At 36.1% G+C, this 17,705-nt stretch overlaps 1 protein-coding gene and 1 pseudogene across 1 annotated transcript; one reads left to right on the top strand and one right to left on the bottom strand.

The window, feature by feature from the left end:
* Window positions 1–1,689: 1,689 nt before the first annotated feature.
* On the bottom strand, window positions 1,690–2,490 carry LOC106345346 (annotated as a pseudogene).
* Window positions 2,491–7,523: 5,033 nt separating this feature from the next.
* On the top strand, window positions 7,524–9,147 carry LOC106454022. The gene is made up of 3 exons (XM_013896206.1): window positions 7,524–7,978; window positions 8,087–8,285; window positions 8,485–9,147. The coding sequence occupies exons 1-3, from the start codon at window positions 7,524–7,526 to the stop codon at window positions 9,145–9,147; spliced, it is 1,317 nt and encodes a 438-aa protein (XP_013751660.1).
* Window positions 9,148–17,705: the final 8,558 nt, after the last annotated feature.

Here is a 17,705-nt window from a genome sequence, read left to right as displayed (position 1 = left end):
GTCAGGATTTAAGCCTCACACACCTCTGCTTTGCTGATGATGTTCTTGTCTTCTCAGATGGGAAAAAGAATTCTATTGAGGGTATATTGGATGTTTTTCGGGAGTTTGCAAAAATGTCGGGGTTGAATATCAGCCTTGATAAATCAACCCTGTATATGGCTGGTGTTACTGATGAGGACAATGTCGCAATTCTTGAGCAGTTCCCGTTTGAAGCAGGTTCCCTCCCATTCAAATACCTCGGTCTTCCTCTAATGTCAAAAAAATGATGGTTAATGATTACTCTCCTTTAATCTCGAGGATCAGATCGAAGATAAGATCTTGGACTGCACGACGTCTCTCGTTTGCTGGTCGTTTACAGCTTATTGGCTTGGTAATCTATAGCTTGACAAACTTTTGGATGTCAGCTTTCCGCTTGCCAAATCAGTGTATCCAAGACATCAATAGTATGTGTTCTGCTTTCCTCTGGTCAGGACCTGTTATGTCCACTCAGAAGGCAAAAATATCTTGGTCTGATGTCTATTCTCCGAAAGATGAGGGTGGCTTGGGTCTAAGATCTCTGAGGGAGGTAAACAAGGTCTCCTGTTTAAAATTAATATGGCGCATTCTTTCGACTCGGTCTGCTTTGTGGCTTCAGTGGATTCATAGGTATCTCATAAGGAAAGGTTCTTTCTGGAGTGTTAAGGACTCAAGCTCTTTGGGTTCATGGATGTGGAAGAAACTTCTAAAGCTTCGCCCTCTAGCCTCGCAACTTATAAGAGTAGACATTCAGAATGGAGCGTTGACATCTTTCTGGTATGACCAGTGGTCTGCGTTAGGTAAGCTGATTGAGTGGACAGGAGATAGAGGATGCATTTCTCTCGGAATTCCGATTAATGCAACAGTGGAGAGGACAATCCAGATTTACAGATGTCGAAGACACAGAACTGCTGTCCTGGTGCAAATTGAGCAGGAGATCATCAAACTTAGGGATCAAGGACTTGGCCAACAAGAGGATATCTACCTTTGGAAGAGGGAAAATGGAAATTTTCGTCCTGTTTTCTCCTCTTCCCAAACATGGAAACTCATACGATCTCAGTCTCCAAAGGTTTTATGGCACAAAGGTGTTTGGTTCCCTGAAGCTACTCCTAAGTATGCTTTCCTTGCGTGGTTAGCGACTCACGACAGGCTCTCGACGGGTGACCGGATTCTTAAGTGGAACCCTCAAGCTGTCACTACTTGCTGGCTTTGTCACACTGCAGCAGAAAATAGAGATCACTTGTTTTTTTAATGTCCTTACTCAGATGAAGTCTGGAAAGGAATCATAAAGGACCTGGCAGGCCCTAACTGTCCGAAACAATGGTCACTTTTGGTTCAACTAATGGTGTCTGGGGTGCAGGGGAAAACATTGACATTCTTGGTCAGATACTGCTTTCAAGCAGCGGTTTATGCTATCTGGTTTGAGCGTAATGTTCGTCGAGTTGGAGAGCCCCCAAAGCCCTCTAGTCTACTGATTAGTTATCTGGACAAGTTGGTTCGGAACAGAATCTCTTTGCTTAGAGGAAGAACAGGGAATAAGCATGAGAAGGCCATGGAAATATGGTTTGGGAGGAGATGAATTTTGATTCTTTCTTTCTTCTTAGTTTTCTTTTCATGTCTATAAAAGGTAGCAGTAGCTTGTAAAAAGGGTTTTTGAAGTGAATAAATTTAAAATTTTTTCAAAAAAAAAAAGATAGATAACAACGAGTGTCAGTAGATATTACAACATAAGCGAAATGTCTAAAAGGACTTGCATGGTTTATAATAAAGATCAATCGTCTCGGTAGTTAAACTTCCTTTTAACAGACACACGTTCATCTTCATCATCCTCTTCCTCCACTTCTCCTTCTTCTTCATATACTTTTTCTTCCTCTACTTCCTCTTCTTGCTCAACATCATCTTCCACAGCTAGCATTGACACTCGCACTCATCAATCCATTCGCTGTAGATGTCTATAGCTTCACTCAAAGCTGTGATAGTAGTGCTAAAGCTTTCTTCACAGATTCTACAAGTGGCAATACCAATCACCTCCTTCATATTAATTTGGCATTCGACACTAGAGCCGTGATTGCTAAAAGGACAGCTAAAGACAGTGTCAAGCTTGTCCATTCGCGTCGTTGTAGTAGGCTTTGCCCTTGACCTCCTCTTCCCCATTGCAGCGAGATACGAAACCCTAGAAAGATGTCAATTGGGGGAGAAAAGGGAAAGAAAAAAAAAAGAAAAATATATTCTAATAATCAGTACTATTTAAAATCTTAATAGGTTATTTGGATAAGATGTTTCTTTAGTACTTCCTCTGTTCCTAAATATAAGATTCTTAAATATAAGATGTTTAGGTAGAAACACACATATTAAGAAAACTATTTTTTTTTAGGAAATATCATTAAAACTATAAATTAATGTTATTCAACCAATTTCAAAATAGACTATTAAAATATGATTGGGAACACAATTTTTAATAAAATAAAAGTTACCTAAGAAAATAAAAACATCTTATATATTATATTAGAACATCAAAATTCTGTAAAACATCCTACATTTAGGAGCATAGAGAGTATTAAATATAATGACATATAAAATATTTAGTGGTGTACATTTTAAATGATAACACTCAGCTGGCAAAAGAAAAGTACCACTCAATATTAGATTTTTGTGGTGTTTACTTAATTTTAGATATTTACTATTACAAAAAACGAATAACAATACTTTTAGTTTTAAAATAAACTCATTTACACATTGTTTAAACTACCATTTTCGGAAAAATAAACAAGTTAGAAACAAAAGTACTACGAATCTTGAAAATAAGCATTCAAGAAATAATACATGTTTTGCATGTCAATCAACACTAATCCATGGTTTGTGTTCTACACCCAATCACCATCAGTTTACTTAATATCATAATCAATATAAAACAAATTTTGAATAAATGTAAAACAACTAAATTTACATGCATGCTACCAAATTCCAAAAATGTAAACGGATATCAGTTTACTTAATATCTGTCCGTAAGACTGGTAAACCATAAATAGTCTCAAAAATATAGGTTTTCAAAGAAAAATGTCTCAAAAATATATGCATGCTACTAAATTCCAAAATAAAAACTATAGCAGTATCCTATATATAAATTAATATGGAATAAAAATCTATATTTTTATAGTACGAACAAAAACGGCCATATAAAAACTTGACAAAAATATATAAACTTGAAGAACCTATTGGGATCATCATCTGAACGAACTTACTTCGGATAATCATTTAACATATATCTCAAAACACATTAAAGCCTAATAATTTAGTCACTATATCCACTGTAAACCGGTTGAATATGGGGCACATATGGATTATCATAAATTCATTAGAGCCTTATAAAGATTAAACAAACACTTAAAGATATGAATCGTACATATAACTTGTGACGCAACCAAAAGACTTAACTTTCATTATGATACATTGAGATAGTGTGCACCATAAATTATCAACAAACACAAAATAATATATATAAGAAAACTAAGTCATGTGTGTTCCTGGTGTTCAAATATATGATAACACAGTATACACTAAACGTGGGGCTTAGATAGCATTCCTCGAAACCAATTTTACATAAAACGTCAAACAAACTTATTCTAAACTTTCTCATTTTCAAATTTGGTGGTTTGAACAAGATAACCAATAACCAATTAACCACGAAAGATCTATAAAATAATTTTTTAAAAAAAAACACAAACCAATCATTCCAAGGTCAAATCATATAAACAACAAGTATTCCCCCAATTATGAGTAAAAAATAAATTAAAAAAAAACCCGAACATTATATAATATAGATACAACCACCGTAAGTAAAGTAAATAAACCATCCTTCATACATCCATCTTCCAATCAAACAATCGATCTCAAACATACTTTAAAACATAGATCATTTTCATAGAGATACCATTTCTACTCACCATCTTCACACACAAATTACAAGACCAAATAACAACTATACAAACCAAAATAGCAAAAAATAATAATTAAATCTCGCGCGTAGCGCGGACAGGCACTAGTAAAATAATAGGATATTTTTAGATTTTTATAGTACTAACTGATCAACCCAATGGGTATATATGAAAAAGATTTGCTATATATGGTTGCAATGAAATTCCTTTGCAAATTTAGGGTTTAGGATTTAATTTTTACCTTCTACGATTTAGAGATTATAGTTTAGAGTTCACCCCCTTTAGTTTAGGAGTTAAGGTTTAAATTTTTGGTAACGACATTTAGGGTTCAAGTTTTTATGCTTTGAATTCGTTTTTCTAACATTCTACTAAACTACAATATATATCTTCTCAGCAATAATCATAACCAGTTCTCTACTTGGTTGATGTTCTTAACCAATTCAAAGCTCTAATTAGTCCATTTCGTTGACTCAATTAAACCGCTGCTAAATTACACAACACTACCTTTATTTGGATCATTCATTATGAACTCAAATCCACAGAATCCAGGTTTTAAATCAAAATTCATGATATCATTTCTGTTAACCGGTAATTAAATCCTACTTTTTAGGTAGTTCTTCCACAAAAATTCTATTTTTAGGTACTTTTTAGGTAGTTCTTCCACAAAAATTCTATTTTAGACAAAAATTCATCGTGTTACAAAAAAAAAGACAACTCCATCTTCTATGTTTTCAGCTGCAGATTTTTCTCTGTATATTTGACAAATTGCAACCAGCCGAAATACACATATAAACTAGTGTAATCAGTTTTTTTTTTCTTCATAATACTCGTTTATAACCAAATCATTAAAGATCTGTTTTTCACCCCACGATCTTCACTAACGTTATGTAGTTTTTTTCCTCAGTCTTGTAGCTAGAGATGTCAAATGGGCAGGCCGTCCAATGGTTGCCCATGTCCATATACGAACGGGGTTAATATGGACAAACTCATTTTTTCCATTGGTTTTTATTGGACAAAATGTAGAAGACCATTAAGAAAATGATCTTTGTTGGTTTTGGACTTTATGGACGTGGACTGTCCAATGGTCACAAAACCTAAGGTTTCTAAAATTTAAGTTTTTCCGCTAAAATCGTAAAATCGATTTTTTCGCTTAAATTTTGATATCAAATTTTCCCGCCAGAACCAGAAAATCGAGATTTTCCGTCAGAACCGCAAAATTGAGGTTTTCTTCAAAACGCAAAATCGAATTTTCCGCCAAAACTGGAAAATCGAGTTTTCCTGCCAAAACCGCAAAATCGATTTTTCTCGCCAAAACCGAAATTGTTGTACTTATGAATTTATGTATGAATTTTAATTTTATGAACTTGTATATGTAATTGTAGGCTTATAAATTAAAATTTTCTTATATGGTCATTATGGACCCCGTGGCAAAACCGAAAAATCGAGTTTTCTCTGCCAAAATCAGAAAATCTAGTTTTCCGCCAAAACCGCAAAATTGAGTTTTTCCGCCAAAACTGCAAAATAGAGTTTTCCCGTCAAAACTGCAAAATTAAGTTTTTACGCCAAAACTGCAAAATTGATTTTTTCCGCCAAAACCGCAAAATCGATTTTTTCCACCAAGACCGGAATTGTTGTAGTTATGAACTTATGTATTGTTGTACTTTTAAATTTATGAATGAATTTTAATTTTATGAACTTGTATATATAATTGTAGGCTTATAAATTAAAATTTAAAATTTCTTAAATAGTCATTATGGACCCCATGGCAGCCCATGAAAATATGGGTGTTAGTGGGTATGGTTCTTAATGGACATGGTTCTTAATGGACATGATCACTCTCTGTCAGCAAACAATAAATGGACAAATGGATATGGGCTAATGGACATGGGCTAGCCCAGTTTACAGCTCTACTTGTAGCCCACCGCAAACCCTCTCTCTTAAGCGTTTGCTTCTTAGTCTCTTCACTTGGGTAGCAAGAAGACTCGTTACTAACTTACTATCATTTTAAATTTTCTTCACTAAACACTACAAGAATTTATCAAAATAGCTGCGGACTGGCGAAGGTATTTCCGTAGCCAAATAATTTAGCCACAGAAATGGCGAAAGATAGTGACGGAACACATAATTTTATTTTTGTAGCTAAATCTGTAGCAATTCGTAGCTATATAGCTAGGGATAGATTCCGTCCGCGATCCGTAGCTAGATAGCTACACTTTAGCTACAACAAAAGTCGTAGCCAACATTATTCTATTTAGCAACAACTAGCTACAAATACTAATATCGCTAAATAGCAACAACATTTTTATCCTAGCAAATCCGTCGCATGTTGAAAAAATATCATATATCTATACAAAAACATATAATTTTTATATAATATATTTTTGTATAAATTTTATTTTATTAATATCAGTTTGTATATGTTGTTTTAATATTTGTCAATTTATTTCAAACACAAATTTCAAATTATATATATTTGTAATGTGTAGTCATTTATTATATATAAGAATGATATATTATAACTTTACAATGCATAAATTTGACAAAAATATTTTTAATGATTTATATATCCAAATATATTAAGAATATACTAGTTCAATGAAACTATTTGACAAAAAATGAAACTAATGGCTAGACATGTTGGTTTAAGTCTAATCAATTGTAGTAATTGCCAAGCAATATTGTTAGGTTAGCATTAACACAAACTTTCTCACGTATCTACCTCTCTAGACTCTAAAATAATTATTGTGGCATTGATATCAAATCTACAACGAGGTGAAGAGTAGTTCTTTCTTCATCTGTCCCAACCGTATCTCTATTTTCTAGCAAAGGAGCTTCAGTCCACTTCTCTTTAACTGGCTGATTTGGATTCTCTCAGCCCCAATTATATTTTGGATCACGTGAAATCAGGTGATGGAGTTTACTTTTTTTTTATTATTAAAATATCAGGTTACATTACCAAAAGACATTCGAAGGACATAATCATTCTAAATTAGTTAACATATGATTGCAGGTGGTGTAGTTGCTATTCTCAAGGGGACAAAGAAATAAAATCTTGTGTTTTTGACCCGTGACAAGGAAAGAAATTAGTTCACAATATAATCAGTCCAACGTACGGTTGCACACTGGTCTTGGTAAATTTCCTGAATTTATCTTCTTCATTTTTTTGCTTTTGTTTCGGTATTGTTATAATCAACAAAATATTATTTTATTCCTTATTTTTGCTAATTAAAGTTTTTTAAAACGTTATATAAACTATTTAAAGAATAGTTTCATTATTTACATATATATATATGTCTTGTGAAAGTAGTAAACATTCTTTAAAGAACAATTCATTATTTATAACTAAAAATATTTCTTCCTTTAGGTAAAATGTCATACAACAACAATATTTTTCAAAACAGAGCATGGATGTATAAGAGATTTGATACAGTGAATAATACCATATCAGAAGAATTTTTCAATGGTTTAGAATCATTTTTGAGATTCGCTCAAAACCAACCTTCATACAAAAACAGAGGAGATCTATTGTGTCCATGTTCGAGGTGCTTAAATCGAAAGCGTTTAGACGCAGATATGGTGGGAAATCATTTATATGAAAGGGGGTTTATGGATTTCTATTTTATATGGACGAGCCACGGAGAGCAGTGTGGCTATTCTGGTGAAGCATCAACAAGCAACATTCAAGATCATGTTGATGAGGGCACAAATTCTCCAGTGGAGAACATGATTCATGACGAATATCAGGAGACTAATATACCATACGGTGGATCTGATGAGAATGTTTTTGAGGAGCCATCTGGAGATGCAAGTATATTCTTCAAGAGATTAGAGGATGCACAACAACCAATCTACGAGGGTTGTGCTGAAGGGCTTTCTGGACTATCATTGTCTTCACGACTCATGAATATAAAGACTGATCATAATCTGTCTGAGGTGTGCATGAATGCAATCTGTGATGCGTTCACCGATTATCTACCAGCGAATAATCGAGCTCCAGAATCATATTATGAGATTAAGAAGTTGACATGGTCTTTGGGATTACCGATGCACAAGATAGATGTTTGTGAGGACAACTGCATGTTGTTCTAGAAAGACGATGAGAAGTTACTGAAATGTCATTTTTGTGGAAAGGATAGGTATAAACCAAAAGCAGAAGGTGGAGGAAAAAACATCCCTTATCAGAGGATGTTTTATATGCCTATTGGAGATAGGTTGAAGCATTTATACCAATCAGAGAGGACTGCATCACACATGAGATGGCATGCAGAACATTTGTCTCCCGAAGGCGAGATGCATCATCCATCAGATGGGGAAGCATGGAAACACGTCCAGAAGGTATATCCTCAGTTTGCTTTGGAACCTAGAAATGTTTAATCCTGGAGGAATGCATAGTCAAGATCATTCTGTGTGGCCCGTTATGGTCACGACATACAATTTTCCACCAGATATGTGCATGAAGAGAGATAATTTGTTTCTTTCTGTTTTAGTTCCTGGTCCTAAGCATCCAAAGAAAAGTCTGGATATCTATTTACAGCCGTTGATTGAAGAGTTGAAAGATTTATGGACAAACAGCATAAACACCTATGATGTGTCGAAGAAACAAAATTTTGTGATGCGAGCAGTCTTGATGTGGACGATAAGTGATTTTCCAGCATATGGTATGTTTTCTGGGTGGATGACCCATGGACGACTTGCTTGCCCATATTGTCTTGAAGAAACAGAATCTTTCTGGTTAAGAAATGGGAGAAAACAAAGAAATGGGAGAAAACATAGTTGGTTCGATTGTCACAGGAAATTTCTCCACGAAGATCATCCTTACCGTAGAAATGTGAGGAGTTTCACAAAGAACAGATCAGTTAGAGAACTTCCACCTTCGATTTTGAGTGGTGAAGAAGTTCTTTACGAGAGAATCAACCAGATTGATGGGTTGAAGTGTTCTGTTGTTTGCGGAGGTAATGGACATATACCTCGCGATATCGATGGTTATGGTGATTATCACAATTGGATAAAGAAGAGTATTTTCTGGGAGTTTCCGTATTGGGAAAATCAGTTGCTTCGACATAATCTCGATGTTATGCATATTGAGAAGAATTATTTTGACAATATCATGAACACGGTATTGAATGTGCCTGGAAAGACAAAAGATAATTTGAAATCAAGGTTAGACTTACCGCTATTTGTAACAGAAAAGGATTAGAGGTGACAGAAGATGGGAAGTTGCCATTTCCGGTTTTTAGTATCAAGTGAAACAAAAAAAATATTTCTCCGATGGTTGAAGCGAGAGATTAAATTTCCGGATGAATATGTTGCGGATATTTCAGCTTGTGTGGATGAAGAAAATGGGAAGCTTGCGCACTTAAAAAGTCACGATTGTCATGTTATTATGCAACGTCTACTTCTGATAGCCTTTTCAGAACTACTTCCACGAGAGGCCCATAAAGCAATATCAGGTACTTAATATATTTATATTATCTAGTTTCGCATACTGACTTTGCTTAACTTATTTTACATCAGAACTCTATTGATATATTTTATTTAACATAACTTTGTGTACAGATATAGCGCTATTCTTCAGAGATATTTGTGGAAAGACTTTGAAAAAAAGCGATGTCGAAGTAATGAAATACAATATTGCTGTGAAGACTTGCAATCTAGAAAAAATATTCCCTCCATCATTCTTTGATGTGATGGAACACCTTCCCGTTCACCTACCTTACGAAGCTGCATTAGGAGATCTTGTTCAGTTCAGATGGATGTATCTATATGAACGACAAATGAATCATCTGAAACAGAAAGCAAAAAACAAGGCAAAATATGCTGGGTCAATAGTTGCTCAGTATATCACAGAAGAAATCTCCCAATTTTCTTCTTACTGTTTCGCAGCAGATGGTCGAGGTACACATCATCATCAGACGACTCAAGGTGAAATTCAGTTCACATACGAGTTACCCAGATGTTCCTAGCATGTTTCAGCCTATTGGAAGGGTAAGTGGCAAATCTAAAGAAGCATGGTTAACCGAAGAAGACGCTCACATCTTACATACATTTCTTCTGCTCAATTGCGAAGAAATCGAACCTTATGAGAGGTATATACAAAAAGCATATAACATAATAATAATTATTATCTAATACAACAAATAATATTAAATTTTTTTATCATACATGTAGGTTGTATGAGGATTATATGTGTATACACCAACCAGACATTACAGAAAAAGAATTGACATTTGCAAAAGAAAACGATTTTGCATATTGGTGTAGAGATTATGTAAGTTTTAAATCATATTTTCTTAAGTAGAATAAGCTAGCAATATATTAGGCATTGATATTTAATCAATTTGAATCTATTACAGATCAATGATGTCGAACATAAGGATCCAGGAAACTCTGTTTCTTTGTGGTTGCTTGAGTTTGTCCAAGGGCCAAAGCGACATTATAAAACATGGCCAATGTTTTTCTCAAGGGGATACAAATTTCACACATATGATCATGGACAACACAAGAAAACGATGAACTATGGAGTTTGTGTTCGAGGATCAGCAGACTCAGAGTTCTACGGTATTATAAATGAGATATTTATGATCGAGTATCATGGCGCTGTCGGTCTTAAGACAATGGTTTTTCGGTGTAAGTGGTTTGACCAAACCATTGGACAAGGAATGCGGAGACACCCTTCTGGCATTGTTGATATATGTCCAAAGAAACACTATCAGAAGTATGATCCTTTCATTATAACTAATCAAGCTGATCAAGTATGTTATATTCCTTATCCTCGTATTAGACAACGCAACGAAGAATGGTGGGTATGTTCAAAGGTCATTCTACGTGGTGTTCGATCATCCCCGCAAATGATTGATTTAGCTCTACAAGATGACAACTACAACCAGATTGTTGCACCTGTTGATCTATTAGATGTAGCGGAACATGCAGTTGATGCTGAAACCGATGATGAAATGGAATTAGATGGTCCAGCAATAGATGAGGAGCCTACACTAGAAGATCACTATGAAAGTCCAAATGATGGTTCTTACGGATCCGAATAATTTCAGGTACACAAACTTTTATATATATATATATATATATATATATATATATTGATATAGTGAAGTTTTAGAATTTATCATAAAGAAGTTTTAATTTTAGAATTGATTACAATTAAAATATATATAGAATCTAACAAATTATAAGGCATACTCGTGTCTTATTGCCTTATTGATTACTTAAAGTAATCAAATAAAGAAATGCGAGGAATAAATCATCAATTGCTCCATATCACGAGGGATTTGCCGCTTGAGAAATCATTTTTAACCCCAAGCACCTGCACGAAGAAACCAGCCAACTCTCCACCCTGAGAAGAAAGATGGCGCTCTTTGGTAAGATATACTTCTGACAGCCATTTATAAATTTGTAATAATAGTTTCATTTACTAATTGTTCTGTTTCTTTGTGATAGGATATCAATTGACAATGGGGTCAAGTATGATATAAAGATGGCTTTTTCCAACGATTTTGAAGGACCTTGGTGGAATCTCAGTGTGGTTCCTCCAGAGCAGCAAGACAAGTGGTGGTCTGATTTTGTGGTAAGATTCATATTGATTGTTTCCCTTAACTACCTTTTGTTTAGATTAGATCTATTTTGACATCATATTTTGCTTTTCTTTTTTGTTCCCAGCAAAAGTATTACTGGGATTCAGACCACCATAATTTGGTGAAGGCTCTTTGGACAAAACAACTAAGGAGAATGATCTCAAACAACATCAACAAGGGAAAGACAAACAACAAAAAGCCCAACTTTGTCTCTGATAACAACTGGAAGTTGATGTGGCGACACTGGAACACTCCTCAGGCACTTCATGTTAGCACCACAAACTCCAAGAACAGGAAATCAGAGCGTGATGGAGATGGTATACATCAACACATCTCAGGTTCCAAATCTTATGCCAAGATCAAATATGAAATGGTATAATAAACTTATTCTTATTGTCTTATTCTATCTATTTGCGTTTCTATATTTTTCTTGTGGGTCTTTTAATCCATTTGCCTTATGTATATAGATGATGGAGTTGGATGAGGAGCCAGCTATCACTGACCTGGTGCGGAAGACTCATATGAAAAGTGATGGCACGTTTGTAGACAAGCGTGCAAAGAGGATTATTGAAGAAGTTGAGTCTATTGTTGTTTCAGAACACCCCAGCACTGATGAGACTGATAGCCAAGGCTCCAACTCAGAAGCATCAATCACACCAGTTATGAGAGATGAGGCTTTTTACAGAGTAAATGTTAGATTATTTTGTGGTTTCATTGCTGTGGTTGTTAATGGTTATTGGTAAATGTTTGATAAGTTTTTATTTTGTTATGGCTGTGGTAGTGTTATGTTTCATTGTATGTGTCTAGTGATTTTTCTTTCCTGTTTTTCTGCTTTTGTAGGTGGTCAAGCCACACAAAGGCAGGCTGTTTGGACTTGGAACAGCACAAATGGAGAACTATGATCACATTGCTCCACCTGCTGTTGTTCTTACTCGTCAAGCTCAATTGGAGAAAGAGGTGATCAATCTTACTGGCATGGTCAAGTTGATGAGCCAGCAGCTCACTGCTCTGTGTGAAGCTAGAGGAGTGACAGCCTCTGATGCAACTACCAACCCTTCTCCATCTTCACCTCCTTCCACCAGCGAGCCTAGAATCTAGATGGTGTTGCTGACTTTCTGTTAGCTTTTTTTTTCTGTGAAAATTGAAGACATAACAGTTAGAATATTTTTGTGTTATGTTTGTTAGTTTTCACATATCGGTTTCATGTTCTGTTTCTACTAAATGAATGTTTTGTTTCCATTATGTTTCAAGAGTTTCAGTTTATTTTAATGCTGTTATAGTTATAAAATATCAATCTATATAGCTTTTTGTGTATTGAAAACAAAAAAAATCAATTTTAATTATCAGGATTTTATATTTTTGTCATAATAATGATAACCACAAATTTGGCCGTAGCTAATCTGAATCCAATTCTTGAGATAACTTTGCTTAGGATGAATTGTCGCCAAGTTCTGTAGCTACTTAGCTACACTCTATCTCTTGCTAAAAGCGTTGCTAAGGTGCGACAGAAAAATCCATAGCCATGTTGTAGCTAATAGCTACGGCCAGTGCTCTTGAGCATCCGTCGCGAGCGAGGTACGACATAGCGACGGATTGGAGTTAGCGTCGACGCTGACACCACGTTTTCGTCCGTCGCTATCCGTCGCTTACTCCGTTTTACTACAGATTCTCCGTTGTAGCAATGAATAAATCGGTAGCTATTTAGCTAATTTCTTGTAGTGAAAGTAGATATATGTCTGCTTTGATTGTAATGAGTTAACCTGCTACCCAATAAAAAGACTTTATTCCTTTCACGAAGGTCTGTATAAGCGTGACAGACATGGAAAACCATCTATGAATACCTAAAATCTCAATTTTTCTATTTGCTACCCATCGTTTACTCCCTCCTTTTATGTTTATTTTGTCAACAGTGCTCAAACCCATTATGTCCATAAATTTATAAATATCCTTGAACTATTCATTTTTAATTATTTTTTTGTTGCTAGTTTGATGGTTAGATTGTGGAAGACATAGAAACACGTATGCTATTATCTTTTTGAAACCGTTGATGTCCTTTTCAACATGTCACCTATCAAACTATAAGATAACTCACTAGTTGGCAAATTTCAGGCTAGAGGTAGAAACTGCTAGGGATGTTAACTAGCTTTCGAGGACTGAAGCGTCAATGCACCATGGTGAAACTCCATGTTCGCAAATTAATAAAACAAATGCACACTTCCGCAAATTTCTGCTATAAATCTCTATTTCTGCTATAAATCTCTATTATTGTTAGAGGGACGTAGGGTTTTTCCTATTTGAGAAAATTGTAGTCACTGAAAAGTAAAATTTCCAAAATCCCTTTAAACATGTCTCAGGAGATAAAATTTACTTGCGTCCTTAGGCAGTTATAACTCCTACTTCTACCAGGACCTTTGGTTTGTCGGTGTGGTCCTAAACCAGAACAACGTGTTCAATGTGATTAATTTTCAAAGGCGGCAATTACAGCTGGAATCTTACTCCGTTTACTAATTAACATACAACTTTCTACATAAACTAAATTAACCACCTAAGATACATCTGCAACGTTATAAACTCTTGTTCTGTCTGACGTAAAGCTAACAATAGTCTTCTTCAAAAAGATTAAAGATGAGATCAAAGAAGTTAGCGGTGTTGGTGATCTTTGCTTTATTGCATCTCCTCTACATGGAAGCTCCAACATCTACTCTCTCTGATGACGATAAACCACCGTTCAAACAAAACTTGCCTCTTCCTAGAATAAAACAACCGTTCAAACAAAACGTGCCTCTTCCTAGAACCAGGAGTACTACTAGTAGGAGCATTGTCTCGGTTGTGGTCTCTGATCAACAAGAAAAATATAGAATCACAAACAATCTTAATAAGAAGTCCTTCTCTTATTAATCAATCCAAAGCTTTAAACTAAGTTCAATCACTTCACACAATCCGTGAGTTGATTCATTCATCATATGTCTCAATATATAGAGATTACACTTTCAATATTTCCTAAACACTTTAGGTTTAACATAAATCAATATTTCCTAATCCTTACAAACTTCCATATCACTCTAGGATTAGGTAGCTTCCATCTCAAGTTACTTTAAGCTTAAACCAACATTCTCCCTCTTAAGCTTGATTTCATCTTCACCCACATCTTGCATTCCAATTAAGGTCCTCATTTCCTTGAAACGAACTCGACTTAAAGACTTCGTAAGGATATCAGCTCTTTGTATACTTCCCGGAACATGTTCCACTTCAACTTGATCATTCTCAACACATTCTCTTATAAAGTGAAACCTTCTATGAATGTGTTTGCTTCTGCCATGAAAGACCGGGTTCTTAGTAAGCGAGATTGCAGACTTGTTATCAACCTTTATGATCACCTTCTTGCAAGCATTCCCCACGACTTCACACATAAGTTCTTGAAGCCATATTGCTTGCTTCATAGCTTCTGTGGCAGCCATAAACTCAGCTTCACATGATGATAATGCTACAATCTCTTGCTTCTGAGAGCACAAAAAAGTTATGGGACTGTCACCGAGATAGAAAATGTGTCCCATTGTACTCTTGCCGTCATCCTCGTCAACGTTGTGTGAGCTATCGCTAAAACCAACCAGTTCTAGTGTTGTTGCTGCTCCGAACCATAAGCCTAGAGAAGTAGTGCCTTTTAAGTATCGTAACACTTGTTTTAGAGCTGCACCGTGTGACTCTTTAGGGTCTTGCATGTACCTACTGAGCACACCAACAGAGAATGAAAGATCAGGTCGTGTGTGCAAGAGGTAGCGAAGACATCCTATACTCCTCCTGTATTCCCTCTCATCGATGCTTTTCTTGTGGCGACTTGGATAACTTCACATTCATGTCCATTGGTATATGAACTGGATTACAATTATTCATACTGGTTTGCTCTAGTATCTTTTTAGCATATCTATCTTGGGATAGTACGATTGCTCCATCCTTTTGTCGAACCTCAATACCCAAGTAGTAAGTCAATCTACCAAGGTCACTCATCTCAAACTTTCGAGCCATCTCCCTTTTAAATTCCATAATCGAACTCAAAGATGAACCCGTAACGAGCAAGTCGTCAACATACACACATACGAGAAGTAAACTTTTCTTCTCTGTTTTTATGTAGAGTGACGGCTCTTTAGAACATCGAGTGAAGCCTAGTGACTTCAGAATCCCATTGAGCATTACGTTCCACGCCCTAGGTGCCTGCCTTAGTCCGTAGAGAGCTTTATGTAGCTTGTATACTTTGTCTTCTTTGCCTTTGACCTTGAATCCTTCTGGCTGAGCAATGTAAACCTCTTCTTTCAACTCTCCATGTAAAAACGATGTCTTAACATCGAGATGATGAATCTCCTACTCCTTTGATGCCGCAAAATCTATGACCATTCTGATTGTTTCAACTCTAGCCACAGGGGCAAAGACTTCATCATAGTCTATTCCATGCCTTTTAACGTATCCTTTTGCTACTAACTGCGCTTTGTATTTGCTAACACTTACATATGCGTTCCTCTTTATTTTGAACACCCACTTCAAACCAAGAGGCTTGAAACCTTTTGGTAGATCCACAAGGATCCAAGTGTTGTTCTTCTCGATTGAAGTTAGCTCTTCTTCGCACGTACTTACCCAAACTTTGTGTTCTCTGGCCTCATTGAAATCCCAAGGCTCATTGTTGATCAGCATTAGAAGTATCTTGCTTTCGACTTCAGCCATAAGAACGTAGTCGTCCAGGTAAGAAGGTTTAGTGCTTACTCTGCTTGATCTTCTTGGTTCAGGTTCCGTTGATTTCTCTTCGTCTTCATTGTCCTCATCGTCTACAATTTCTTCGATACTCTCTTCATCTTCGCTGATATCTTGAGTCTCAAGATATCTCTCATTGTTTCTTAGTGGTAATATTTCAACTTCAAACGAGCCTTCTTCTGATCCAACTTCATTACTCCAGCTCCATTGCTTTTCTTCCTCAAAATCACATCGCGGCTTACCACAATTCTTTTGCTCTTCGGGTCAACCAATCGATAGGCTTTAGAGCCTGGTTCAGTCCCTAAGTGCACCAAGATTCTCGATCGATCGTCAAGCTTCTTTCTCCCTGCAGCCTCTGTTCTAGCATAACAAACGCACCCAAATTTTTTCAAATGGCTGATGTTTGGTATCTTATTCCTCAGCGCTTCGTACGGCGTTTGTCCTAGTAAAGACCGTGTCGTGACTCTGTTAATAAAATAGGTTGTGTGCCTGACTGCTTCTCCCCACAATGCATTAGGTACGTTCATATGCTTCAATAGACTTCTGGTCATCTCAAGGAGTGTACGGTTTCGTCGTTCGACGACCCCGTTCTGCTGAGGAGAGTACGGAGCTGTTGTGTGTCTTACGATACCGTGTGTTTCACAATAACTTGTGAATTCTTGTGACAGGAACTCACCACCTCTATCTGATCGGAACGTCTTTATAGTCGCCTTAGTCTCTTGTTCAGCAAGCTTCTTAAAAATTTTGAATTTGCTAAACGCTTCACTCTTCCTTTGAATCAATATAGTCTACATATATCTTGAAAAATCATCAATCAATACGAACACATAGCGTTTTCCTCCTGGTGTTTGAGGAGTGATGGGCCCGCAGAGGTCTCCATGGGCAAGTTCAAGTAGATGAGTAGCTCTGTATGAGGTACTCTGAGGAAAGGGTTTTCTTGTTTGCTTACCAAGCAAGCAGGATACACAAGTCTCTTTCTCGATTGCTATGTCCGGTAAGCCAACAACCAACCCTTTACTTATCATTACCTTCATTGTCTTGATGTTTACATGTCCCAGTCTGGCGTGCCATCTTGATTAGTCGGTAGGTGCCGTGATTTGTAAACATTGAACAATATCAGCTTTCAAGACAACTTTGTATAAGCGGTTCTTTGTTCTTGAAGTCTTGATCATCAGATGTCCGTCACGATCAAATAGGATAAGCAAGTTATCTTTCATGCTTACTTTTCATCCAGCTTCGGTGGCTTGCCCCAAGCTCACAATATTGCTTCATAATCCAGGTATGTAATATACATTGCTCAAGGTTTTCTTCTCGCCTCCTTTCAACACAAACTTGATTGAACCTTTTCCCTTTATATCTATTCGTGAATCGTCTCCAAATCGAACTTTTCCCGCAATGCCTTCGTCAAGACTATAGAAAAACATTCTAT

The sequence above is a fragment of the Brassica napus genome, chromosome C1, assembly GCF_020379485.1.
Source record: "Brassica napus cultivar Da-Ae chromosome C1, Da-Ae, whole genome shotgun sequence".
Classification (NCBI taxonomy): domain Eukaryota; kingdom Viridiplantae; phylum Streptophyta; class Magnoliopsida; order Brassicales; family Brassicaceae; genus Brassica; species Brassica napus.
Note: the sequence above shows the minus strand (reverse complement) of the source record. Positions and strands in the feature narration are given on the sequence as shown.

Bases quoted from the DNA above. Each gene is read 5' to 3' on its own strand.
- LOC106454022 (XM_013896206.1), top strand. From the start codon at position 7,524: ATGGTGGGAAATCATTTATATGAAAGGGGGTTTATGGATTTCTATTTT. The intron at 7,979-8,086 runs GTCTTTGGGATT...TGGAAAGGATAG, and splicing joins GAGATTAAGAAGTTGACATG to GTATAAACCAAAAGCAGAAG. The intron at 8,286-8,484 runs GTATATCCTCAG...ATCTATTTACAG, and splicing joins CATGGAAACACGTCCAGAAG to CCGTTGATTGAAGAGTTGAA.